Source organism: Stegodyphus dumicola, chromosome 7 (assembly GCF_044657685.1).
Source record: "Stegodyphus dumicola isolate Sdum_Otavi_A_Nest chromosome 7, ASM4465768v1".
Classification (NCBI taxonomy): domain Eukaryota; kingdom Metazoa; phylum Arthropoda; class Arachnida; order Araneae; family Eresidae; genus Stegodyphus; species Stegodyphus dumicola.
The window spans coordinates 34,743,984-34,771,220 of NC_140774.1; the positions used below are offsets into that span (position 1 = coordinate 34,743,984).

A 27,237-nucleotide genomic window follows, 5' to 3' on the forward strand; every position below is an offset into this window, starting at 1 on the left:
AATGTTATCAAACTTTGTAACCGTGTAAAGGAGATTATGGAGATTTTTTTTCCGAAAAAAAAAAAAAAAAAGTTCGAAACCTCACCACCAGGGAGAAAATGGCGCTGTATGCAATATTGTTAAACGAAATAGGGGTCGGAATCTAACTTAACCTTTTGTTACACGAGTCTAATATGTTGTATACCCTTAAGAAACTTTGAAGTAAGCAAATTATCATTTAAAGTCGATAAAAGTCGAATGCGCTATCCGTGTAAGGGAGAAATTCGTCCGTGAAAACGACGAATTAGCGATTAGAAAATGTGAGATCGCAAATCACTCGCATAAGTGCCTACAATCTGGAAATCGTTTTCTTACAGATTGCTAATTTGTAATTTTTGAAGCCTGAATTCGACCCTAAAACATGAAGATACTGATTCGAAACGCTTTTAATCGATTTGGGCCAAAGAAATCCCTCATGTTATCTATCTAGTTCCATTGCATTCTCCTACTGCATTCGATTGCATAGCAGTCATTCCACACCGTTTAGTGTTGAATGACAGCTAGTTTTATAACTTAACCATTTTTCTCTGAAGAGCAGTCGATAGCTGAACCACTGTGATTGCAGCTCACTTAAAGTCAATGTTAAAATGTTTCGTGAACTGCAGTAACGTGGCATTTTAGATACTACGACTTTTATGCAGGGCTGGACCCCACCTCACATGTGTCGTACAGTTACTTAGACAACATTTCACGAATGAACGTCTTATAGGCCTACGCTTCCCCACTTCCCACTAGACCTCAACCTCCGTGACTTTTGGCTATAACGTTATCTCAAAAGCACTGTTTATGGTGATAATCTAAACAATTTGGCAGAAATGAAAAATGTAATACACCGACATGTCCGTAACATTCCTCCTGATATGCTAAGAGCTGCTGTTGAGAATGCAGTAACAGGATTTAACTTGCTTTCGGAAAATGCTGAACGCTGCATTGAACTTGCTTTCTAACACGTTTCGGAAACGATTAAACACATTTTAAACCGATGTTTTCATGTCGTATTTCATTTAACAATATCGCATACAGTACCATTTTTCCGCTGGTGGTGAGTTCTTGAACTCCCCCCCCCCCGCGGAAAAATAAATTCTCATAACCTCCTTTACACGATTCCTAAGTTTGATAACATTTGGTCCGGTAGTTTTCCTTTTATGATCATTTCAAAGTGGAACTTTAATTATAACCACCATGCCATGTAAATTAAACTTTAAAAGTTTGACAGTTTGGTTCAAGTCCCAGCTTTAAATATATATATATATATACAAATTTTTATATTAATCCTCTTAGAAAGAATGTTTTAAGAAACTAATTTTTCTCTCGCGTTATAGATTGTATAAAAAACATGATCTTCTTTAATATGATTTATATTGTTTCAGCCGATATAAGAATCAGGTCACTCGGTGGTACAGAATAAACACTGCTAGACTGTTTTATTTCTTTGTCATTTAGCAAAAAATCTTTTAATTAAAATATTTATCCTTTGGACTTTGCTCTATACTTTGTTTATTGTTAAAATGTCTAGAAAATGAAAAGCTGTCTTCAACTGAAACGCAGTTGCTGGAATTGATATTTAAAAACAAATGACAAGAATGCAAAATTTATAAAAGTCTAGCAATCGAAAATTCTTAATTTTATTGTGTGAGCACTGAAAATAACTGTAGAAGGAAAGAAGAAAATTAGGGAGAAAAGTAAGCAAAAATTTGAAGGGAAATTTGGCTGTCAGATATACCAAGATGTTTAAAAAAGTTGGGCGCTTTTCAATATACTTTCAGGATATTTTAAAGAATTTAGGGGTTCAAAGAGAAAACACTTGGACGTGTACACCAGCAAATACCATCAATTCAGCTTGTGGTTAACAAAAAAAGACAAAAACGATATCATTGCAGATTAAAGTGAAGAACGACTGGTTTTAGACTATATGGTTCTGTTTTAGACTGGTAGTTCAACCCGAGGTTCAAATTCCGCGAACGGGCTAGCTGCATGGGCGTTTTGGTGGTTTTCCCCATGTATAACGTGCATACGAGCCAGCTTCCCTTAGAAAGTCCTCCAAGAAGGCATCCCTCTTCTTAGGCAGATAGCCCTAGTATGCTTTGCCATAATTAAATAAACCAAAACCTCTTAATGAAACCAGCCTTTCCTTTCATCTCATACCTTCAAAATGCTAACCGCTAAAGGTTGATAACGGCTCTGACTTAAATACTGATGAAATGGATTGAATTGGATTATTAAGTTACGGAAAGCACGGCTATCTGCCTAAAAGGAAGGATGCCTTCGAGAAGAACTTTCTAAAGGGAACCAGCTGGCATACACGTTACATATGAGAAAATCTATGAAAACGCCCATGCAACCAGCCCGTTTACCGGGATTCGAACTCCGGAGTGAACTACCAGTGTTCAGCGACTTTACCGCTCGGCCATTTGTGGGCATTTATAAAATGGAAGGCGATAACATTATTTAAAATGATTGTCAGAAATACCAAGATGTTTAAAAAAGATGGGTGCTTTCTAATATACTTGCAGAATGCCTGAAGAAAAAGAGCAGGAATAAAGCAGAATGCCTGAAGAAAAACTGTTTAAGCAGTGTATGCAAGTAATCCTAAGTTAAAATGTCGGTTATACATCTCTCTTATTTATATAGCTTTTCTGAACGGAACATTGAAAGGCGTGTTAAGTGTGCTTTACTGTATTTCCTCTTTTAATATATGCAATTTTCAAATGCATCGTAGTCTGAGTTACAAAGTATTCTTCCGAAAGAAACGCAATTCAAATAAATAAAATCAAATTCTGGAAAATTTAAATTAATAAATATATTTAAAATGCTCAGTTCGAATGAATAAATAGAAAATTTTAAAATAACTATCTGAAGAGACAATGCAACACTAACAATTAAAATAAAAGTCTAAAAATTTTAAAATTACCTAAAATAGTAACTGACTAAAAATATAGCATAAAGAAAACTATTTGAAAAAAAAAATAATAATAATAAAAGATGCACCTTTGATTTAAACTACGCAGTTTAAATGAGTAAATAAAAAATTTTTAAAACAGTTATTCGAAAGAAACTATGCAACGTAAACAATTTAAAGAAAATTCGGATAAGAAAAAAATTGCTTAAAATTAATAACAATTATAATTAAAAATATCATATAAAGAGCATTATTTGAAAGGAGGAACGATTGAGTCTTTTTTTTTTTTTTTTTCCGCTCACGCACTATGTAAAAATGGAAATGAAAATAGGTTGCCACATGTTAAGAGAACTAATTTTGACGCAAACTGAATAAAAAGCGCCGAAATAAATTGTTGAATTTCTCCGAAAATTTCGCACCAGATTTTACAAAACTTAATATTTAGGCATAATTTGAGTCGTAGAATCGAAATATGTAAAAAAATTGGTATGTCATTTCAGAAAAAGTACGATTTTGTGTCAAAATACCTATTTTAGAATAGTGCTATATATAAATCTAATATATGTCCTAAGTCGCGCTTTCGAGACATGAAGACCACAGTTTGAATTTTGTCAATCGGCCCAGTAGAACGAGAGATATAGAACTCTCCCCCTTTTTTTTTAGCAGTCTTCCATTTGGCTCCATGTTGATAATATGCCTGTAAGATACAAGCAGTGATCAAGGAACATGAGAATGTAACTAACATAAACTTACATAAAATGATGGAATGTATGAACTTACATAAAATCTGATTTCGTAATATTTTTTTCGGGCTGTTTATTTAAATGTATTGAAAAATATTTTAGGTAAATTTTAATATTACTATTGGCTAAAGCGCTTTGCAAGCACATACATGCACAGCATTATATAAGAATTCTATGACACGGTATTATTTTAAAATGCCGCAGTTTAGAGAAATTTATTATAAGCATATTAACTCTTTATAGGGTAAAAATGGAAAATATTCAAATTAAATAGTAGAATTAAAGTTAGGATTTTATTTTACATATTTTTTCTTATAAAAGGTGTATGATTCTAACTTTAATTTTTCTGTAGCCCCTTAAACTTCCCATCTAATTGAGTTATCACCTCTATATATTCTAAAAGCACATGCTTATAATAAATCGCTCTATGCTTTGTCTATGTTTTATTGTACGAACTTAATAAAAGAATTCATAATTTCTTGTTAAAGTACATTATTTGCATTTTACAGTTTATTTCTTACATGACTATTGTTTTTATATCTTGTGTAGAGACATTAGGTATTTCTGGAAGTAGGCAAGATGAAAAATTAGGAACACCTTCGCCGGGAATCGAACCGCGGACCTCTGGAGTACGCGCCCAGTTTGCAGACCACCACACCACGAAGGTATGCCAGGAAGACGGGAGAAATACCTTATATACTCCCCCTTTTAAAGGGCGACTGGGGTTTTTAAGAGACCCAATCGCCAAATCCTGGGTGTGGAGAGTCATCATCCACCACCCTTTTTTAGTTCGGGCGCCACTGTAGAGACATTAGGTATTTTTGGGAAGCAGGCAAGATGAAAAATTAGCAACGCCTTCGCCGGGAATCGAATCGCTGATCTCTGCAATACGCGCCCAGCGTGCAGACCACTACATCACGAAGGCGTGCCAAGAAGGCGGTAGAAATACCTTACTTGAAGTGAATTTTAATCACATTTAATACATTTTTCACTGTATCAGAGCTGTACGTTTTTGTTAAATTGAAACTTAAAACCATGATGAATATTAGAGTCTTGCAACCAAGATGCAGAAGTCTTTGAAAAAATTTTGGACGGATTCTGTTTTAAACAAAATTCGAACTTTCGAAGCCTTGGTAATCTTTTACTAAGAATGATGGCTGCTTTTGATCTCTATGCAGAGTGAATTTTATGATAAATTTACATAATGATATACACTATAATAATGATTCTAAAAATTACTTGATAACAGATTTATTTTCTCTAGTTAAGTTTTTGTTACAAAATATTTGAGATGCTTGATCTGGTAAAAACGTGTATTATATTAAAATAATCTTACAATTAAAATCCTAATTTCTTAATTATTCTCATTTATTTATTTGTATACATTTTTTTTTTTTTTTTTTTTTTTTTAGCTTCTACGTGGCAAGATCATGCGGACATTCATTCGTTCCTGTCTTTAATGCGTTGTGCTCTGGAACCATGTCTAGGCGTAATTAACATGCCAGAAAGTTTTTATACGATTATTATTACTGTATGTATCATTTTGTTTATGAAATTCGCAATTTATCATATATGGAGTTATTTCAAAGATGTATGTAGAATTCTTCTCTATTTAATGAATCATAATATACCTATATAAAATGACCGAATCTGTAGTAAATTTCAAGGGGAAGATCTGCTCAGTATTTTCAGAATGAATACTTTAAGTTCATATCACTCAGTATCATTCAAATTTCACTAAAAATTTTCAAAATGAAAAATACTTTTCAGTTTTCAGTAAGATGAATATATTATTAGAAATTTTCTGAAAATTTCAAAAGAATTTGATCAATGAATGTTTTCTCCGAAAAACACTGTAGCTGTATTCCCCTCTTTGTTGTTTGTCCAATCTTAATCATTTTTTTTTCAAATTATGTCTCTTAATAATTAAAGCATTTTCAGTCGATTAAAGAATAAAAAGTAAAAACTTAAATTATGTTACTCTTGACTGTTAGGACTAACTGCTGAGAAAGAAAACTCGCCATTTATTTGATCCTTGCTTTTTTATGGAAGAGATTTTCAATTGATTTCAGTGTTCCTCCTCCTGACGAAGTGGCATTGAAGTTGATTGAATTTCTCTTCTATTATACTCTTTAAATTTCTTTAATTTTTTGAATTGGAATATTGCTTGTTTGAAAAGTTTTGATTTTAACATTTTTTTAATTCTTTATTGCATTTATAGGATTTTTAAAATTTATTAATTATGAATTTCAATTTTTGGTCTTTGTGAAAAAATTAGTTCTTAATTTTTTACTTTATGTCTTTACTGATAATTTTTCAGCAGCTTTAATGCGCGAAAATACTAGGCATGTTTATATTTTGTTTTCAAAAAATTGTTTTGTAGTAATACATATGTATATATATGTGTGTAAGATAAAAATATGTAAAGTAAAACATAAATCTTCAGTAGTCCCTTCACTTGTTTTCTGCTTCTTGGTCTAGCTAGACCGTTGTTCGCTACTCCTCTTCTTCCCACAGCATCTAAAATATGACCTTATCCCATCTCCATGACTTCAACATTTATCCTCTTCATTCTCAAATTATCATATTCATGTAATAAAAGCAAAATTTAGAAATGCGGATGTAGGAACACTGGAACGTAGAAAGGCAGAAACTACTATACGTAGATGGCATATTGAAGAGGAAGAATTCTCATTGCCTAGAATGTTAAATCCTTAATAACTGGGAAACTTGACAGTCGAGGCGGATTAAATTCCATTTTTATTTAAATTGACATTTGTGGCCACAGTTCACTTAACGCTCATATCGTGCCTATCTTCAGAACATTTACATTTTTGATACTGTTGTTGGTTAATCTTCCATAATCGTGGTGAGCGCGAAACTTGGCGACAGTTTTTAATTTGGTACGATTTTGATTTGGTTGTGGTTTCCGGCTGTATACTTTCTTGTGGAAAACGTAGAGCTTTATTTCGGTGATTGTAATGAGTGCGAGTTTAGTGCAGCCAGAAGATTTTTTTAAAAAAATTAATTTTGAAATACTATGTGTTTAAAAGTTTTACTGTTTAATATTTGCAGAAGGTTAAGCTGTTGTTGGTGGGAGAATGTTGCCTTTCCGATGACGTGAAATTTATAATTTATGAATTTTTTCATTTGATTTTATTAAGTTGATATTTTTCGGGTCAGTTAGTTATTTTATTTTATTTTATTTATTTATTTATTTTTTTTTTTTTTTTTTTTTAAGTTTTGTTTCATGAATGTGGCAATCGAGAGATGTGGAATGTTTAAAGTTTCGAACGAAAGTTGGTTAGTGTGTTGAATTCCACGACGATAGTAGACGATTAATTTTAAATTTACTGGAGGCGAATGTAAGCATCGAATTACAAAGTCGGTTCGAAAGCACTCGTGGTTTACGAAGAGTAAATTGAGTATGTGTGGTGTTTTGAGAGTTACCTCTATGTGGTTGGGTTAGTGCGGGAATGATTTTATACGATCGGAATTACGTATTGCTAAAAATACGGTGACAGATTAAAAAAGCTTTTGCCAAGGTTGTGGGCAAAGCCGATGTTGTGCGCGATGCCGAGTTTGTGAAATTCTCTGATTTTCTAAGTGAAAATAGATGTGTATATGAGCGAAGCCAATGTAGTGCGCCATTCTCGCCAAAACATTTGCCGAATTTTAAGGTGGGCTCTACTGAAACTATTTATTCCTAGTAATTTATGTTTGTGTTGTATTTAGTGCCATTTTCCTTTGGTGATGCTAGATTTTAAGTCGCCGTTTCTTTTTGCAATTGGGAAACGGCGATGTGAAGTTTGACATCGCAAACGAAAACAAGTTTGGCACCAACTTACCCCGCTTATGAAAGATTAGCTCTGTTGTTGAGAGGAAGAGAGCACAGAGAAATTCCGTCCAAGCAGCACACACAGAGAAGCTAAAGTGCGCATTTATTTAGTATCTGAAATCGCCGAGAGAGAGGTTTTGGTCTAAGTCAGAAATTTTGATTTCAAGTTTCGAATAAGCTACGTCATCAGCGTTTGCCACATACACTAATCTAGAAATGGTGCAGTCAGGAAAGTTGTTACTATTTTGAGAACACAGAGAGAAAGTATCCAAATTGAAAATGATGAATTAAGAGACTAGTGTTACGAATTTGGTATTTAAAAAGCTAATGTTAGTTCAATTATAAATTAAATGGTTTTATTTCTCGCGCAGTGCAGCGCGTGACGAATATTAAAAGAAAGCTAAGCCGGAAAAATTAAAAATACAAAAGCGCGTGCATTAAATAAATAAATATCTCTTTTTGATTTCGAGAAAGTACTGGAAAATTCTAGCGCGTGATTTTAAAATGTTATAAAAGGAGGAAAACATCTCAGTTTGTAGTAGTGGCTTGCTTAGTTTGTTGTTGTTTAGAAAACTGCTCTTGTTGATTGTAGCGAATTCGCGGATTAGCGTTCTTTAGCTGTTTTGAATTACGTTCTATTGGATATTTGAGTAGTTAAAAAATAACTACTGTGAGATATTGTAATACTGCATGATAATTTGAGAAAATTTAAGCATTTTTGTTGTGATAATAATAAATTTTTGTTCATTTTTCATCGGACTTGTGCATTCATTTCATAACGAACCCGTACGCACGCAACAATTTTTGGTGTCAGGAGGGGGGTTTGAATGCCAATCACAAGAGCGATGGAAGAGCAATTAAGACAGCTGATATCAGCGTTTGCTCGTTTAAAGAAGAAATGAAAGCAGAGATGAAATGTAGTCAGGAAAAGATTGAAGCAGGACAGGAAAAGATTGAAGCAAGACAAGAAGAGATGAAAAGAGAAATTACCAGCGTAATAGAAAACAAATTCGAGGTTATGGAAGGCAGAATTGACGCAGTTGAGAATAAAGTTGGAAACTTTGAAGAAAAAGTTTCTTCGGTAAAAGAAGAAATAGAAGAGAGAGTTTCTGCCGTGGAACAACAAATTAATGATAGAGTTTCTGCGGTCACCAAAGAAGTTGATGATTTAAAGAAATTCGTAGCGACGGCAGGTAGCAATCCGGAAGGTTTCAAATTTTTATCGATGCCTGCTCGTTCCGTTCTGAAACTATCTACATATGATGAGAAGACCTCCTGGCAGGTGTATAGGACACAATTTTCTATCGTTGCGGATGCGAATGGGTGGGATTCCCAAGCTAAGGCCTGTCATCTCGCCGCTTCTCTGAGAGCAGACGCAGCGGATATCCTGCAGACGGTTCCCGAAAATCAAAGGCTAGATTTCGAAGCTCTATCCGGCGCTTTGGAGCTGCGCTTCGGCGAGAAATGTTTAAAAGACTACAGCAGGTTCCAATTAAAATCTCGTCAACAGAAGCCTACCGAAACACTTCAGGAGCTCGCCGCGGATGTTGAAAGGCTGTCCCATCTCGCCTTTTCGGAATGCCCGACAGAAACAAGGGAAATCCTGTCCTTACAATACTTTATCGACGGCATCCGAGATACTGAAATACAGAAAGCTCTTCGAATGGCAGATGTAAAGGACATAAAAAGCGCTCTGTTGTACGCCATGAAGTTCGAGGCAGCCCAGCAAGCAACTAGTAGAGATCGCTACCCAGTTAGAGCTGTGCGAGTCCATGAGCCAGTGGATCAACTGATGGCTCGTTTAGATGATTTAGCCAGACAAGTCGAAGATTTGATACGGAGTAGGAGCGAGAAGAAAGTGGCTCTAAGGTGTTGGAGATGTGGTAGTGAAGGTCACCTAAGACGGAATTGTAGAACACCCCAGGGTACGGAATATAAAGCAGATGATTTTACCAGACAAGTCAGTGGCTTGAGACGGAACAGAAGTGAAAAGAAACTAATTCTAAAGTGCTGGAACTGCGGAGTTGAAGGCCACATACGAAGAAACTGCAGAACACCCCGAGGTACGGAAAAGAAGACCATTTCCCAGCAACAACGCAGTAAACAAATTAGTGACCATATCGAGGAACGGAGGTTGCCAGATAGTGAAAAACCTTCTTTTAAAGCTCTTAAAATTTATACAGTGAGTGGCAAAAATAACGGACTGTCCATCAATGGGAATATCGATGGAGTTCCTTGCAGTATGATCATTGACACAGGAGCTAATGTTACCATCATTAGGAAAGATTTAGCTGAACAGTTTAAAGATAAACTTATTTGGACGCCATCCTGTGTTACCCTTCAGACTGCGTCTGGTGACAAGATCGACATAACTGGGAAGTTAAACGTAAACATCACGTTTGGAAGTGCCGCCTACCATCACACGGCATATGTGGCGGATATTACAGATCCATGCATACTCGGATTGGACTTTTTAAGGAAATACAATTTTTCCTTAGACTTGAAAAACAACAAACTGCTTTCAGGATCTAAAGACATGACTATCCATCCTAAGAAGGGATCCTCACCTGGAAATGCCGACGCTTTGTCCGAAAGAACGAGCTCGAGAAACAGCCGAAATCATGCTAGGGTCGAAAAGAAACACCAGACTACCAGCTATTCTCCATCTCAAATGCTCTTCGGTCGAGACCTTCGTCTGCCTTGTGACCGCCTGTTTCATCGCCGTACGGATGCGCCTTCATCGCCTGAGGAACACATCCAAGATGTCAAGGCCCGTTTTGAAGTGATGCACCATTCCGCACGAAAGCGAGTGAACTTGGCGACGGAGAAAGTGAAGACCAGATACAATACGAGAGCTGCTGGACATAGATCCAACGAAGGAGACAAGGTGTGGTTGTGGAATCCGACTCGACGGAAAGGACTTTGTCCGAAATTACAGTCACCTTGGGATGGCCCGTATACAGTCCTAAAAAGGCTGAATGACGTCGTGGTTCGGATTCGTAAGTCTTCGAACTCTAAACCTTCATTACGACAGGTTAGCTCATTACTATGGCCATAGTACGTAATGTAAATAATTGTAAATAGTATCAGACCATGGTCCTTTTCGTTTATAAATGTGTATTTAGTATTTGATTTGTATTTAGTAATTGATTTGCATTTAGTATTTGATTTGTATTTAGTATTTGTTTTGTATTTAGTATTTGATAGCATTTGATTTGTTTAAGTTAGTTATTGCATTTATTGTTTATATTGTTTGATATTGTAATGTAATGTTTATGCCTCAGTTGCATTTATGCCACAGTCGTAAGTTTGCTTCCTGTCCAGGGATTGTACTGCCCGGGACGTGCAGTCCTTGGGAAGGGGGCAGTGTTACGAATTTGGTATTTAAAAAGCTAATGTTAGTTCAATTATAAATTAAATGGTTTTATTTCTCGCGCAGTGCAGCGCGTGACGAATATTAAAAGAAAGCTAAGCCGGAAAAATTAAAAATACAAAAGCGCGTGCATTAAATAAATAAATATCTCTTTTTGATTTCGAGAAAGTACTGGAAAATTCTAGCGCGTGATTTTAAAATGTTATAAAAGGAGGAAAACATCTCAGTTTGTAGTAGTGGCTTGCTTAGTTTGTTGTTGTTTAGAAAACTGCTCTTGTTGATTGTAGCGAATTCGCGGATTAGCGTTCTTTAGCTGTTTTGAATTACGTTCTATTGGATATTTGAGTAGTTAAAAAATAACTACTGTGAGATATTGTAATACTGCATGATAATTTGAGAAAATTTAAGCATTTTTGTTGTGATAATAATAAATTTTTGTTCATTTTTCATCGGACTTGTGCATTCATTTCATAACGAACCCGTACGCACGCAACACTATTAATAAAGTAAATTATTATATTAAGTTGATTTAGACAACTTTTGTATCTTACATACATACATGTAAGATAAAAAATATGTAAATCAAAATTCTAACTTAAATTCGTAATAGCCTTTAACTCTTCATTTTAATTTGTGTATCCTCCCTTTCTATTCTATAAACAGTAATTGCTTGTAATAAGCCTCTCTGGACTATATCGTTTCCAGATTAATCCATGCCATATAACTTTCACATACTGTTTTGGTGTTTTATGAGCTGAAAATCTCAACCAGCCAATAACAGCTTCAGAAAATTATTTATTAACCAATTCAACGTATCAAGTTACTACATATAAATATCTATGTATATACGGGTGTGTTTTATAAAAATTCAAATTATTTAAATTTGATGCAAAACTCTTTGGCGAAAATTGGAAACAAATTATTAAATGTAATTTTTATTGGTGTCAGCTGAAAAAAAAATTTAATAGCTTCATCAAATAAATAATTTCGAAAAAAAAATTCTCTTTATTTCTCAGCAATTAATTTGATTGTGAACCAGTTTCCTTAGAAAGCCCTCCACGCAGGCATCTTTCTTTTTAGTTTACTAATTACACTTTTTATTCTGATCATTATCATATTTTTCTAGGTTGAGAGAAATCGTTTCGATGTTCAACGTATTGGTACAGCATTCTATATTGGGTAAGACTTCACATATTTAGTCACAGTTGCATTGTATATTCAGAAATATTTTTAATCAATTATTTGAGAATGAATTAAATTTTCTCTCAATATTCGTAACTCGCGTCTTATAAGAAGAAATATTTTTAATCAATTATTTGAGAATGAATTAAATTTTCTCTTAATATTCGTAACTCGCGTCTTATAAGAAGAAATTTGACATGATCAATGGCTGACATACAGCCATCAAGGCCCGGATAGAAGCTTCTCTGGGTGCTCTTACTTATTGGAATAATCACCATACAGGTTGTCAACACAAAAATAGAATAACATTTATTAGTATTTTAAGTAAAATGAATTGTAAATCTCAAGACTATCAAAAACTTGCACCTAACAAACATATACAGGGTGGCCCGAAACTTTGGGCAACGGTAAATAGAGATAAAAACACAGGAAGGACAATAACAGGAAGTGCTGTGAAAATTTTATTACACAACAAAACAGTACAAGATTCTATACTATCATCGAGGTGTTCTAAATTAGTTCCACTGGCTTTGATGCTTGCATGATACCTATGCGACATGGACTGGCGAACATTTTCGAAGGGACCAGGCATTTCACATATCGTAGCTGTAGCGATGCTGATTCGTGCCACCAGGTCCACTTTAGAAGTTATCGGTATGCCATAAAGAATGGTCTTCGTAGAACCCCGTAGAAAAAAATCCAGAGGAGATAAATCAGCTGATCTGGAGGACCATGTGGACCAGATTACCATGCTTCAAATTAAAATAAATAATGTTTTAAGTTGTAAATTTTGATAATGGCAATATTGCTTAACTACCGGCAGGAAACGAAAAGTTAATCAATATTTAAATATTAACGCAGTAGCCCAAACCTTTTTATTTGATTTCCGAATGACTGGAAGCAACTCTTTACCTTTCGCTTTCAATGTTCTGGAATTTTCTACTTGATAAACACATTGGTTTCAGTTTTAAATCACCAGCTAAGTTTCCATCAAAAAGCAATTTTAGTCAGTTTTTAGAAGCTTTTTCTAGGGACAACTAATTCTACCTTCGATAAGAAAACACTCATAGTTCGCTCGAAAACGCTTATGGCCCTCGATTTTTATTCTACATATGGTAGTTCTAGCCTTAGATTATATTTCTAATAGCTGAACAGGCTCACAAGTGGCCGAGCGGTAAAGTCGCTGAACACTGATAGTTCAGTCCGGGCCTCAAATCCAAACAAACTGGCTGAGTGCGTGGGCGTTTTCGGGATTTTCTCCATGTAATGTCCTTTCTCTGCGTAATGTCTCAATCACATTATGCTTCGGCTACGCGGGACCTGACGTCGAAAGAAACAATTCTCAGAACCCGCACAATTCCAAGAAACCCACGTAGCTAGGTTACCATTTTCACTTACTACAAAGACTTTAACGCTAAACACCAATCGATTATCGCTCAGATTGGGATCACGTGATGCTTCAGAAGCAGAACTTTCGTCTGAGTGGTTGTCTCTACCCGGAACAATGGTCCAGCCGAGACATTTTCGGTGAGGTTTGAAAAAATCCCTCTTAGCCGCAACATAGTTTCCTTAGCTAAACGGGACTTTGCTTCAGGCGGGGCTCTTTTTTCTAGGAATCCTCTCGGTTAAATCAGATACTCCAGAATCTCGTTTCTCAGAAAAGTCCCGTCTAGCCGGGACTGTAGTCGAGTATGATAACCTTTTAATGTGTATATGAGCCAGTTTCCGTTAGAAAATCTTCCACAAGGCTTCCCTTCCCTCACGCAGATAGCTTTTTTTGCCATAACTAAATAAACCAAATCTCAGTAGTTGAACGCGTTGACTGTACTGTGGTTTTTCTGATAAATTATGAACAGTTTCCATTATGAAGTTGTCCTGCGAAGCTATCGATCTCCAAAGGTAACTAAACTGAACGTGCTCTATCATAATCACGTATTCCAATTTAATTGTTTAGTTGCTGCAAAAGGACAACTCGAGCTGTGTTTTGCTCAAGAAAAAATTTTCAACCGTGAAAGCGAGTAGTTTTTTGTTTATAAGTGTCTTTCCCAAACTAATCAAAATATTCTCAAAGTACTATATCACAGAAGTATCTGAAAAATGGCTTAAAAGAAAAAATTCTTTCTGTAATATCTCTGAGAAATTTGTGCATTAATTATGGAACATTTCCAGTTGTAACTTATTAAAGCATAATCAACGTTTTATTAACTGAGCATTTTGTTATAAGGAAATAGTGTACAAATTTAGATTCTATAAATAAATACTTCTGTGATGAGTTGGATGCGTTTTTATGAAATTCTCCGCCTTAATTTAAGAAGCTTCTTAATTTAAAGTAAGGCACAAGTCCATAAATATCAATGTATAAGGAAAGGAATCTGCAAGCCCTTTCTCAAATACGCTTTCTCTCTTTGTATGTACTCAAGTATAAAGAATACTCTGTGTATCAATATGATTTTTTTTTTTTTTTTTTTGTAAAATGTATGAAACAACTACGCCTAAAAATATATTTAATGTTATTATATAATCTGTTTTTTTAAAATAATTTTTTAGAGCTTCAACACTTAAACGAGTGTGTGTACCAACAACAGCTTATTATTTTGAGGGATCTACTATGTTCGTGAAAGTTATTCAACCCATATATGAGGATAATTCAATGGTAAGTTTAAAAGTTGAATTTATAATATTTTCAAAACATTTCTGAATAAGTTTTTCTCTTCTAGTCTAAAAAGATAATAGTGCATTAAACTTTCACAGTGCTTATTTATTAGAAGCTGTTAAATATATGCATTATGCATGTATAAATGTAATGCACGTGCAATAAAATAAAAAAAGACCAAGAAATATTTTTTTTGTTCAGAATATTTTCATTTTTTGTATTCCAAATTCAGTCTATACACTTTCTTCAGATTTCTGCTGCTTCATTTTTTAATTAGTAGCCTACAGATTTGTTTTGAAGTACGTTGAAAAAAGAACACTGCGTTTTAAAGAATTTTTTTAATACACTGAGGGTTACATAAAAGGAATATGTAAGAATTTAATATTGTCCAACAGCCTTTTTTAGCCTTCTTTTCAAATAAACAATATGATTTTATTCTTTTGTATAAATTAATCATACGAATTCATCAAAGCACATTTGAAAATTAGCTAGAAGCTTCCTTTCATTTACTTTCTTTTCTCATTTATTTAACAGGTAGTGTTAAAAATGCAGAGTTTAATAGGGTCCAGTTTCACACATTCTGCAGAGTGTGAAGGATTGTTTAAAATTCCTTGTACAAACTACGAAGATTTTATTTAGCATACGCAACAAAAAAAAAAAATCGCGTAGGAACACATAAGTAACCCCACATATCATATAACCCCACACACAAGTATTTAGAGGATATTGTTTGGCAACATATAATTTGAGTAATGCGAAGATGGGTTATACAATTGTTGATGACTTCCGACTAGTCTAGCTGAGTATAGCCGAACAGCCAAAGGCAACTCTTCAATTATTATCGGGTAACTCTTATCATAGTCACACCCGCTTCACCGAAGTTACTCCAGTACAGTAGCGAATCAGGAAAAAAATTACTTTCCTTTTCATAATGTGCGGATTGTTTGTCTATTTCTTGAAGAACCCTTAATGTTTTGCGGAGTTCTGCAGTTCCGAGGTACCCTGGTTGGGAAACAGTGATATACACAATGATGGTTTCACCATCAGTGTCTGGTCTGACACATAAGTAGAAGTTATGTGTCATAGTTGAAGACTGACTTATATTCTCAGGCGAATAGCCTGATATCCGTGGTTTGTAAGGAATGATATAGTTCATGAAGAATTGGGCACAGCACATGCTTACTTTCCATCACCTGGCACACAATTTGAATCTGAGTAACTCAAAGAATAATATCATTCCTATCTAGAATTAAGATTACAATTCTCGTAGTTATGTGAAGCGGCCAATGACTATCTAAGTAATAATTCATTACATTTGTGTATTTTCTTTCCTTCACTATAGCGGTAGCCTCTTGTCATCAGATTATCAGCACCTGTTAAATTTTATGCTTGTTATGATATCTTTATATTTCGTTTAATTATCAAGTAACTCCTTATCGAAAATTATTCGGACATTCAATATTTCGTAACAATCAGTCGGTTTCGATGAAGGCTGGACCTCGAGTGCAAGTCCTCCGGTGATAACCAATCTTCTTGCGAGCAGAAATGATGTTATGAGGATCCCAGCTATAAAGAAAAATCATTGAACCATCTTTTTTATTTTCTAACAAGTAAAGCTATCGGATTTCCCAACGGCAACTGCAACGGAATCTCAGAAATGTTTAATGACCATTGTAACCATAACAAAAGGTTCAAAGTATGACATTTCGCGATTTCTTTAGACTCTAGAATAAATCATGTAAAGAAGATCAAGCATTGGAGGTATCTGCAGGCGTAAACTGTCAAATTTAATATTCCCCTAAGTTACGATGCCGTTGTGTGATAAAACGTATTCCTGGAAGGTAGCATGCTTGCTGTACTGCAGCAGTTCCTGTTTCATTAGTATGGTACGCAGCACGTTCGCGTTCGATCGCTAACAAATAGCGTTTTGGAGTAATAAGTATATTTACAGTCAGCCAAATGGTCTTTTAATCTTCATGTTGCGGTACAAATGTTAACGACGGAAGTGATTTACAAGTACCGAACAAATGATACGATTCCAAACATGCATTGATTGATAAGCGCTTTGTGCGATGAACCTTTAGCAGCAGTTCCCGCAAAATACACGATAACAGTGAATAAATTAATTCATATTATCATGGTTAGTTAGGCAGGTGGTTCAGTGGAACAGAAAGTGGCATGAATTCGTCCGAATATGTACACTGCGGGAAAAAAGGGACAGTTCTGTATCCCCCCCCCGTGTTACTAGGCCGATTGACGAAATTCAACTTGAGTTTTTCATGTCTCGAAAGCGCGATTTTGGATATGTATTAGATTTATATATAAAATTGTTCTAATATAGGTATTTTGACACAAAATCGGACTTTTTCCTGTAATAACATTTTTTTTTTTTCATATTTCGATTCTACAATTCAAATTATGTCAAACTGCCAAGTTTTGTAAAAATCGCATGAGTAGTTTTTAAAAAAATTAGCTCTCAAAATTTTAGCTTCTCAGTGTTAATTGAATTTTATCTATTTACTAATCTCTTTTTTTTTTTCATTAAACTTGCTTGATTTCTTCTTCCAGAATTCAAAATTTAGGTTCATTCCAAATAAAATTCGCCCATTTTTTATGAACTTTTCGAAAAAAGCATTTGAATTATAAACCCGTAAAATTTTTACCATCAAGTAGATGTATTTCTAAGTATACCTGCAAAAAAATTAGGATTTTTTTATTCAAAATTTCCTAGGATATACGTGAATTTACATATTAGCGTGTTTCGAAATTTGGCATATTTATTATAAGCAATAATAACGTCAAATGTGGTTTATTTTTTAAAATTATTTAAAATAATGAGCGATGACTTTTTCTCACGTTTACAATGAAAAAAAAAAAAAAAGGAAAGGAAAATAGGTTGCTATAAATTAAGAAGTTCGATAAGTGGTAATTATTCTTGGCGCAAATTGAAAAAAATGCGCCAACATGAATTTTACAAAATTCAATATTTAGGCATAATTTGAGTCATAGAATCGAAATATTGAAAAAATCTGGCATGCCATTTCAGGAAAAATCCGATTTTGTGTCAAAATATCTATATTAGAACAATGTCATATACAGGGTGTTTTATGGAATGGGAAAACTTGGAGGGGTGGTGGAGCGTATTAAAACATGCATTTTTTGTATAGGAATGTAGGGTCTAAAGTGACTGGTTAAGGCAGGAACGCAGAAAACGGCACGAAAGGAAAATGTGTTTATGTACAAAATCAAAGCAAAGTGCTTCTTTGCAGCAATACACTATTCACAATAAATGTTCAAAAAAGGGAACAGTAATAGGAACTACAGCTGTGACTGGGTGGCAATGCAGCGGTAGAGGGCGGTAGTGAGTTGGACAAACCACGATCCGATGCATCAGAGGATCATTCACAACTCTGATGTCGAGCGTGATGGGTGAGTTTACACACTGGAAAAAAACTGACATGTATCTCATGTTTGGTGCTGCTAATGGGAACGGCAGAGCAGCGCTACGATTGTACCAGGAACGGTTTCCCAACAGGCGTAGCCCACCAGCGGCCGAGCGGTAAAGTCGCTGAACACTGGTAGTTCGGTCTGAGATTCGAATCCCGCGAACGGGCTGGCTGCATGGGCGTTTTCGTGGTTTTCCCCATGTGTAACGTGTATACGAGCCAGTTTCCCTTAGAAAGTCTTAAAAAGTCCTCCACGAAGGCATCCCTCCTTTAAGGCAGATAGCCATCGAGTGCTTTGCATTAATATAATAAACCAAACCAAATCAAACCCTTAGAAAGTCCTCCACGAAGGCATCGCTCCCTTAGGCAGATAGCTCTAGTGTGCTTTGCCATAATCGTCGCAGCTCACAGTGTTCGTGAGGTTGCATAGGTCTCTGTTTGAAAACGGGTCATTTGAAGCCACCGCGCCCACCAGCGGCCGAGCGGTAAAGTCGCTGAACACTGGTAGTTCGGTCCGAGGTTCGAATCCCGCGAACGGGCTTGCTGCATGGGTGTTTTCGTGGTTTTCCCCATGTGTAACGTGTATACGAGCCAGTTTCCCTTAGAAAGTCCTCCACGAAGGCATCCCTTCTCTTAGGCAGATAGCCCTCGAGGCTTTGCCGTAATTAAGTAACCTAACCTAACCTAACCTAACCATTTGAAGCCACCGCTGATACTAGGAGTGGAAGAAGAAGTGCACGACAACCTCGCATTGAAAGAATCCATCTTGAATATTGTGCATGAATCGCCTCAGACAAGTACAAGAGCTACTGCCCGTCGTCTGCAGCTGAGTCATTCCACAGCTGAGTATTGCGGTGCACCATTTTCACGCAATACTTTCCAAACGGACATGAAAAACGCAATTTGAATTTCGTCAATCGGCCTGTAGAACGGGGGATATACAACTGTTGCCCCTTTTTTTTTACGCAGTGTACATTAAGTAGTTGCCCCAAAATAACGAGGCAATACTGAAAGAAATGTGACAAACTGGCATGGCTCGAGACAGGTGGTACAACAGAAATAAAATGGCGCGAATAGTTTATTTATGTACGTTAAATTCTAGAGAACAACAGAAATAAAATGGCACGAATAGTTTATTTATGTTATAGTCATAACAGGAGCTCGTTCAAGGGCATCAAACTTCAGATGCAGTATATTTTTGAATCTGTGGCTGTGAATATTGGGGGCGCACGCGCCATTTTATATATCTTTTTCTGGAATGTGCGGACGATTTCAAAATACTACACTCATTTATACCTTTTTTGCTCATATGTTTGTTCAATTGCTTGGCCATCTCTGACTAGCAACTAGCTTCGGGTTCTGTAGTTTTCCTTGTGAACTGAGATGAAAGGTGCATTCATAGCGCTGTGAATCTGCCATTTATTACATAAAGTACAGAACACGCACATGCATTAAAAAATTGAAGAAAATAATTTTCTTTTATAATTTGTTTGTCAAATGTTTCCATTGTTATCCAAAATGTTAACAAAAACATGGAAACCATCTTTATTTTTTCCCGATAGGCGTACTTGATATGTACTTCAAAATACAGAGTTTCTCTAAATAAATAACGAATGTCATGAAAAACAGTTTTAATACCATAGGCAGAAAAGTTCCGAAATATAAATTTTATATTTTCATGCAGTACCCTTACATAAAAAATTCCAGTTAGTAATATTAACTATGTTAGACTAAGCTAAATACAAAAGTTTTCTATGCGCGCAAAATTCACGGCGGTATGAGGCAAAAAACATTTACTGCATTTAATGCATATTTTCACCTGAAATTTAATATTTCGTAAACTTTCCTTATACTCTTGTAGTTCAAAGGTTAGAACATTAAAACTCTCTGTTCGATTCCACGCAAAGGAGAGACTAATACTTCCAAACTCTTTATTTATAATGAACTAAAACTGGCTAATACTAGTACATTACTTAATCGAATTTGTCGATAGAGCATCATTTAATTACAATTGCATTGTATAGTTGAACAAAATTTTAATTACATGTTGCATTAGTAAATAAATTGCGAAATAATTACTACACTGAACCCATTTATGAGAGGAAACATAACTTATAGTATTATTTCTTTTATCTCTACCCTCATTTTAAATGCATTTTCTAAATTATTTTTTTAATTCTTTATTTTCAATATTTTCCGATTCCGATCTGTGGCATTAAACTATGGAGTTATTACAAACTAACGCTTCTTAATATTTTTTCCTTATGCTCTGTCTTTGTCATCACATAAATAATAATAAATTAAATAACTTTGATTTGTAATGTCAGTTTCATTACGACCTTGAGATATTCCGGTTCTTCTCAATTTCCCTATTCTTGTTTCCTTGTTTGATAAAATGAAATAAAAACACTTATATAAATTACACATTGTTAAACAAATAGAGCAGATAAAGTGTACCTTGTTTTCAAAATAAAGCATATGCATTTTTTCAGTCTTTGAGTGCGCATCAATCCAAATAAACAAAAGCAATAAATAAATGTTAAATATCACATAATCAATCTCTTACTTCAGAAACTCGGTGACAATATGTGGATGTTAGAAAAATGATATTAGCTTTATTTTCAATCATTAACTTTCATGATTTTTTAAAAATATGCATCTCATAGTCATTTGCGTAAAAGTATATTTTATACTGTGTTTTCTGCATCATAATGTTAAGTTTCTTTTTAAGCTGTCTATTTCAAGATTTTCATTTGTGGATGGATATCATGTGATGACAAACACAAGAGCTTTGATTTTGGATAATTGTACATGTCCAGAATGCTCAGATTTGAAGGTAACGGTATTGATTTGATACATAATTTTTCATCCAAAGTTTCGATATTTAAACTCATTTAACTATGAATTATACTTTTAATTTATTTGAAATTTGATTTCATATGATATTACCTGAAACCGGCTTATTTTCTCTGAGAGACTCTAAAACATCAGATGTAGCAGACTTCCAGAAGGGTATGATTGTTGGAGCATGTTTAGCTGGAGCCTCGGTGACGGAACTGGCAAAACGTTTTGGATGGGCAAGGAGCACACTACTAGCCGTCATGAGAAACTGGACGTTGGACGGGATATTCAAACCACAACAGTGGACAAAAAACAGAGCTATTTGATAAGGAGAGGCAATGATGAAGTGCACAGTAGCCCAAAAACATAAGAAATCAGTACCTCAGATAGCCGAATGAAACATTCATCACCAGGACACCATTTTAATCAAAACTGTCAAATGAGAATTTCATACTTCGAACATTTGTGGCAAAGCGGCAATCCTAAACCGTTGGTGACATCACGTAATACTTTGAAACGTTGTCACTGTTGCAGAGTTCATAGAAACTAGGCTCCACAGAAGTTGCAAGTCATCCGATCTGATGTTTCAGCATTCACCCTATTTCAGATCTCTGAGGACGTTCATGCCAGAATAGTGATCGTGTTTATATCTGCCTACTTTTTGCCGATTACGAAGCATGGAGGTGCCTCCCTAATTATATGGCTTGTGATATCTCGGCTTGGCTTGGCTAGGAAGATCAGCACCAATCCCTATCGAAACATTTTGGTAGACCATGTCCATTCTTTTGCCAGGTTCATCAGAGACCGAGTCGTAAAGTCACTGCACATTCGTCAAGCGAGCTAGGTTCAATTTCAAGCAAAAAAACTGGCTGCAGGGCTGTTTCAGTGATTTTCCGCTCGTGAAACGTGGATACGAAACAGTTCCCTTAGAAAGTACTCCACGATGGCATCAATATTCTTAGGCAGATAGCTCTCGTGGGAATTGCCATAATCAAATAAACTAAACCAGTCCATCCTTTTATCCACACTTTATTACATTGAATTGTATTGTTTTTTTCAAGATGATACCACTCCGATCTACACTGATCCGTTCAAGCCCTGTTCAAAGAGTTTATGCTGCATGAAACAGGATATCTCATCTGACTTCTCGGTTCCCTGACGTAAACATTATTGAACAGTTATGAAGATATTTGACTCCGTGCTCGAAATCCACCTCCAGTTACACTCCGTAGTTAGAGATTGTTCTGCAGAATTAGAACTAGAGATTGTTCTGTCTGGCTTCATTATACCATTAATGTTTTGCAAGACCTCTGTGCATCTATCCCAAGTCGCATACAGTGTGTACTTCAGTCAAGAGACCTACCTACCACCTATTAATAAAGATTTTTATTTCGCAGTTGTTCAAAGACGAAGAAATACAAGAGACAGCATACTAAATGAACAAACGCACGCCTGAGAAAAGCGATGATTTGGCTGTAGACGTTAAGAATTATGTAATTACATTAAGAACGTTATAATTAATTAAATTCTCAATAGAGGGAATCGGTATCGCATTATTTTCAAAAGTTAACTCTAGAGCATACACTTTGAGCATCACATTGACAGCGAAAAGCAGGGCCGGATATACGTACAAGCTACACAAGCTATAGCTTAGGGCCCCTACTTTCTTGGGGGCCCCCAAAAATTAAAATATAGTATAAAAAGTATTAAAATATATTATAATATATTGTTGATAGCAATTGGTAGTTGTGGACTGTATATTAATTCATAAAAGTCAAGTTGAGAAACTTAACAACATTTATTTTCTTTCAAGAACAATAATGCCGCTTAAACGGGCAAAGAGTGAGTAAGGAATAATTAACAATTGACTGCCGCTTTGTTCGGGCAGAGGAACGGAGACTCGACGTGGACCGAGTGCATCCCTATCGCTTACTGATTAGTACTGGGCTCTCGCCACTAACATTACGTGGCGCTGCAAGCATTAAGCCAGTGCAAATAGACATAAATATTCTAACCGAGTCGGAACATATATTATAACAGACTTATAAAGGGCCCCATATCTCAAATAGCTTACGGCCTTATCAAGTCTAAATCTGGCTCTGGCGAAAAGGATTCTTAATCTTTAGAATGAGTCAACTTTCAGATTTGAAAAGTTATTTTTTAATGGATAGGCATCAGTTAAAATAAAAATATAAATAATTAAATCCCTGATAGAGCGGAAGTATATTAAAAATACCTCTCCGGATAGTTGGACGGAAACGTATTTTAGATTTATTTTTAAACACTGAAGTTTAACTTGATACGTTTAAGAGAGATAAGTTGCAATGCTGCTGTATTTTTTGAAAATATTTTTCTAAACCATTTGCCGGGATAAACGATGATATAAGGGAAAATATACTCAATTTTGCATAATAACAGAGAAGCAAGAAAATGAGAAGTATATCAAGTAAGCATTTTAGTATAAATTAATTTGAATTTGTAATAATTGTATTATCTTCACTGGCTGGCGTTCTAAGAGTACTAATAGTATGTTTAGACGGCATTTGTCATCTAACGATCATATGACGACCGTATTTGAGCTCTGTTTGTTGGGCCAGGAAGATATATAGTTTTCCCGAAAGTAAGGAATTTTAAGTTTTTTCCATTGTTGAATAGTATTTAGAACAACATTGCACAGTTTAGTTCGCTTCTTGGAATCTATGAAGTAAGTGTTAGATACAATAACACGGTGTCACTTGTAATTTATCGAATGAAAGCTTGTAGGTCTTATGGTCTTAGGTAGGTTTTTTTCGACAACCGTATCATTTCCAAAGAATCTGACTGTGTGCGTTCTCACTCGATTTGTATTCTGTAGATTTTTTTTGGGGGGGGGATAGTGTCTATTCACCAGTGATCTAGCGGTAAAATCGCTGAACCCTGCTAAGTCCTAAAATCTTATAAACAGGTTACAAACAATATAGCTGCAGTTAAATTTTCAAAAATATAGTTTCAGTTAAAATAAAAATTTCTCACAAACTATTTTTTTACAGCAAAGCAAAATTGTCTAAAAAATGAGCGAACATTCTCTGTAGTCAGACAAAAGCATGAAGAGCCAATATTATTCTGCGTATGTTAGACTAAAAATAGTGTTTTCAGGCGAAGGAGAGAATATCGTTTTGCTATGCTGGTTGATTAAAAATTTTCGTGTGTATACTGAGTATTTACTCAATACGTTTGAGTAAAGTTTCAGTTTTATTTCTGCCTTCACTCAGGTTATATACGAGTCATATGGAGGGGAACGAATTTTGAAATGACGCACTTCAGAACGATTTTATTTTATATATTTTACTATTTTCAGAATAGAATGGAGAAATAACCAAATTAAAAGATTTTAAAGCCTATTAAAATTATTTCTTTGAAATGAACTTTATATGAAAAAATAAAAATTTATGACTATCATTTTTTGGCACACGAAAAAGTTGCCTATAAAAAATAAGAGATAACAGTTACATATAGCTGATCAAAACATTTGCATTTTTTCTATTTTATAACATTTCATGGAAATATTTTCTTTCAGAATTCTCTTCTGTTTCGAATTATCGATGATTCTACGGCTGCTAGTGCTATTGAATCTTCTTTAAATGCTTTAGATATACTACATACAGCACTTGAATCTGGAAGTAAGTGAAAGAAAAAAAAATGCTTGCTTATATCTTTTAAATATGATATTTGTATTGTACTGATTAATGTACTGATTTTTAATATTTAATATACTGATTTTTAATATACTGAGCATAATGTGCTCTTTAATTTTGTGAAATATATTAAAGTCCATTAATTAAATTTCAGGATTTGAAAGTGTAAATTTTAGAATGCCGAACGAATTTTGAAATGACGCACTTCAGAACGATTTTATTTTATATATTTTACTATTTTCAGAATAGAATGGAGAAATAACCAAATTAAAAGATTGATAGATAATAAGGATTAAAAGATTGATAGATAATAAGGATTAAAAGTTTGATAGATAATAAGGATTGATAGATAATAAATAAAGATAATAAGGGTGCATTTCATAGCAGGATATGGCAGTCTAGTTTATGATTATGAAAATGGGGGGAATCACGTGACAAAGGAAGATTCTTTTAAGACTAGAAGAGATGATGTGAGAGTATTTAAGTAGAGTCCGCTTTTTATATGTCAAACTGCTGTATTTTGTGTGGATATGGTGAATAGCGTGCTTTTGTGATAGAAATATTTAAATAAATTTAATCAACTTGTTCTAGGTAAACTTGAAGAAATATAGTTTAGCTCTACATACTACGAAGGAATTCGGAGGTGAAATTATTTCATTATTTCATGAAAATATTTAACAACTGGATTGTTGTGTATTTTGTTACTTTTCTAATCTTAATTAAGGAATTTTACTTAGTTTGTAACAAAACTGTAAAGAAGTCATCTTAATGATTTATTGTAAAAAATATCTTAAGGAATTTTATAAGATATGGTGTTTCTTTTTTGAAATTAATCATAAGTAATTATATTTGTCATTTTATTGAATCTTTACTTACATATATGCACTTTGATAACAGGGATATCTCCCTCAAATGATTAATTAACAGTATTTAATCGAAATAGTTTTTTGTAACTTACTGTTTGCAATTATTTAATTTATCAGTTTAACTTATCCACTCTTACTGAGATAAAGAGTTCTTGTCTCGAACTAGTCTGACAAATTGACTATACTGTCATAAGATTCTAGTGTAAACTAAAACAAAAGGTTCATGCAATGTTAATTTCAATTGTAACCTGATAAGCTGTAATGTAAAGGCACACTAGTGTGCAAAATTTAAGAACAAGCTGGTTTTTTAAATGTAATATCGTGCAGAAATGTTCCACATCGACCCAAATTAAACCACAAGGTCATCAAGATATGAAAACACGGGATGAGTGAGTAAAACTATTCAAACAAGGATAAAAAGCAACTTCATTGAAAAGCAGCTATGAGCACAGCTGGAGCGAATAGAAACGTCTATTCGCTCCAGCTAGGCGCCTTGAAAGAAAAATCCAATCTTTAGAAGGAGATATGACCACCTCTGACTGCAATGCTGAGGACAAGGTTGTCAAGAAGCTGTTAAGTCAAGAAGCTATTAAGGCGTCGCTCCTCATTCTTCTTGTAGGGCCAGCTGCAGCTACGGAATCGTTACGGGTGGCTTGCCACGTGCTGACAAACGTCTTTCGACAAGGTCCCCGCATTTGCTGTAGGATTTAGGTCCGATGACCTTGCAAACCAATCCATGTGCCGAATATCTTCATTCTCCAAGCGCTTAGTGACAGCTACTGTAGGATGAGGTACGGTGTTTTCATCCATGAAGAGAAAATCTAGACCCACAACACTAAACAGATGTAGATGAGTCAAAGAAACATCGGCACAATAGCGAACACCAGTTACTGAACCGCCTTTGGAAGGTCAGAACGGCTATCAAGCACGATACCACTCCAAACGAGAACACCGGCATCTTCAAAACGGTAACTCTCGATAATGTTGGAGAGATGATCGCGTGTTTCCTTCTCTCTGCAGAAGTGTGTTATGGCCAGAATCACTATTCCGACCAAATAGACTCTCATCCTAACGAGTGCTAGCCTCCATTCATGTTGTGTGCAGTTCTTGGGTTACCGATACCATAGAAACCCGTGTCTCCGATGAGCAGGCGTTAACGCACCTTATTAATTATCATGCATATAAACCATATTTGTGAAGCCTCCTGGTCAAGTTAAAGCATGCTATCTGACTTCAGCAGTCTATTGCATGTGCTTTGTGATATTTCCTACTATCTGTCTTCTATCTCTTCTCGCCAGTAGGGCAATATACTGGTCATCTACTGCCGTTGCTGCTCTTTGGCGACCACTGCTCAACTCTCGAACAGCTGTTTTCGTTGTCAGAAATGCTATCTAGACGCGTAAAATGATGCTGTGAGCGATCCCAAAATCCTTCGTCACACACTTCGACGTTTTTCAGCTTTCCAATGACGTGACCTCGAGTAAAGTCATAGGAGTTTAGTCATAGCCTTATGGTTTCGTACAGTGCCAAGATGAGTAGACAGTATGTGCATTCTAAGTAACGTAATGTCATGTAACGAATCTAATGGTCTAAAAGTTTTGGAAAGACGTCACTAAATATATTTCTAAAGTCTGTAGCTACTTTTTTTCTTAACCACCCTGAATATACGTTTCATACCTGAGC

General features: G+C 35.1%; 1 protein-coding gene across 2 annotated transcripts in view; it reads left to right on the top strand.

Annotated features, from left to right (window-relative positions):
• The window catches only part of LOC118188976 (histone-lysine N-methyltransferase set-18-like), a 94,837-nt gene that overhangs the window by 47,809 nt on the left and 19,791 nt on the right, over window positions 1-27,237 (top strand). For both annotated transcript variants that reach the window (XR_015041965.1, XM_035359505.2), the window contains exons 5-9: window positions 5,094-5,212; window positions 12,019-12,071; window positions 14,622-14,727; window positions 20,905-21,009; window positions 24,571-24,673. Coding sequence is in view for 1 of the 2 variants with exons in the window: in XM_035359505.2 (XP_035215396.2) it covers window positions 5,094-5,212; window positions 12,019-12,071; window positions 14,622-14,727; window positions 20,905-21,009; window positions 24,571-24,673 (486 nt within the window). In the remaining variant the exon portion in view is untranslated. The remainder of the gene's footprint in view (window positions 1-5,093; window positions 5,213-12,018; window positions 12,072-14,621; window positions 14,728-20,904; window positions 21,010-24,570; window positions 24,674-27,237) is intronic.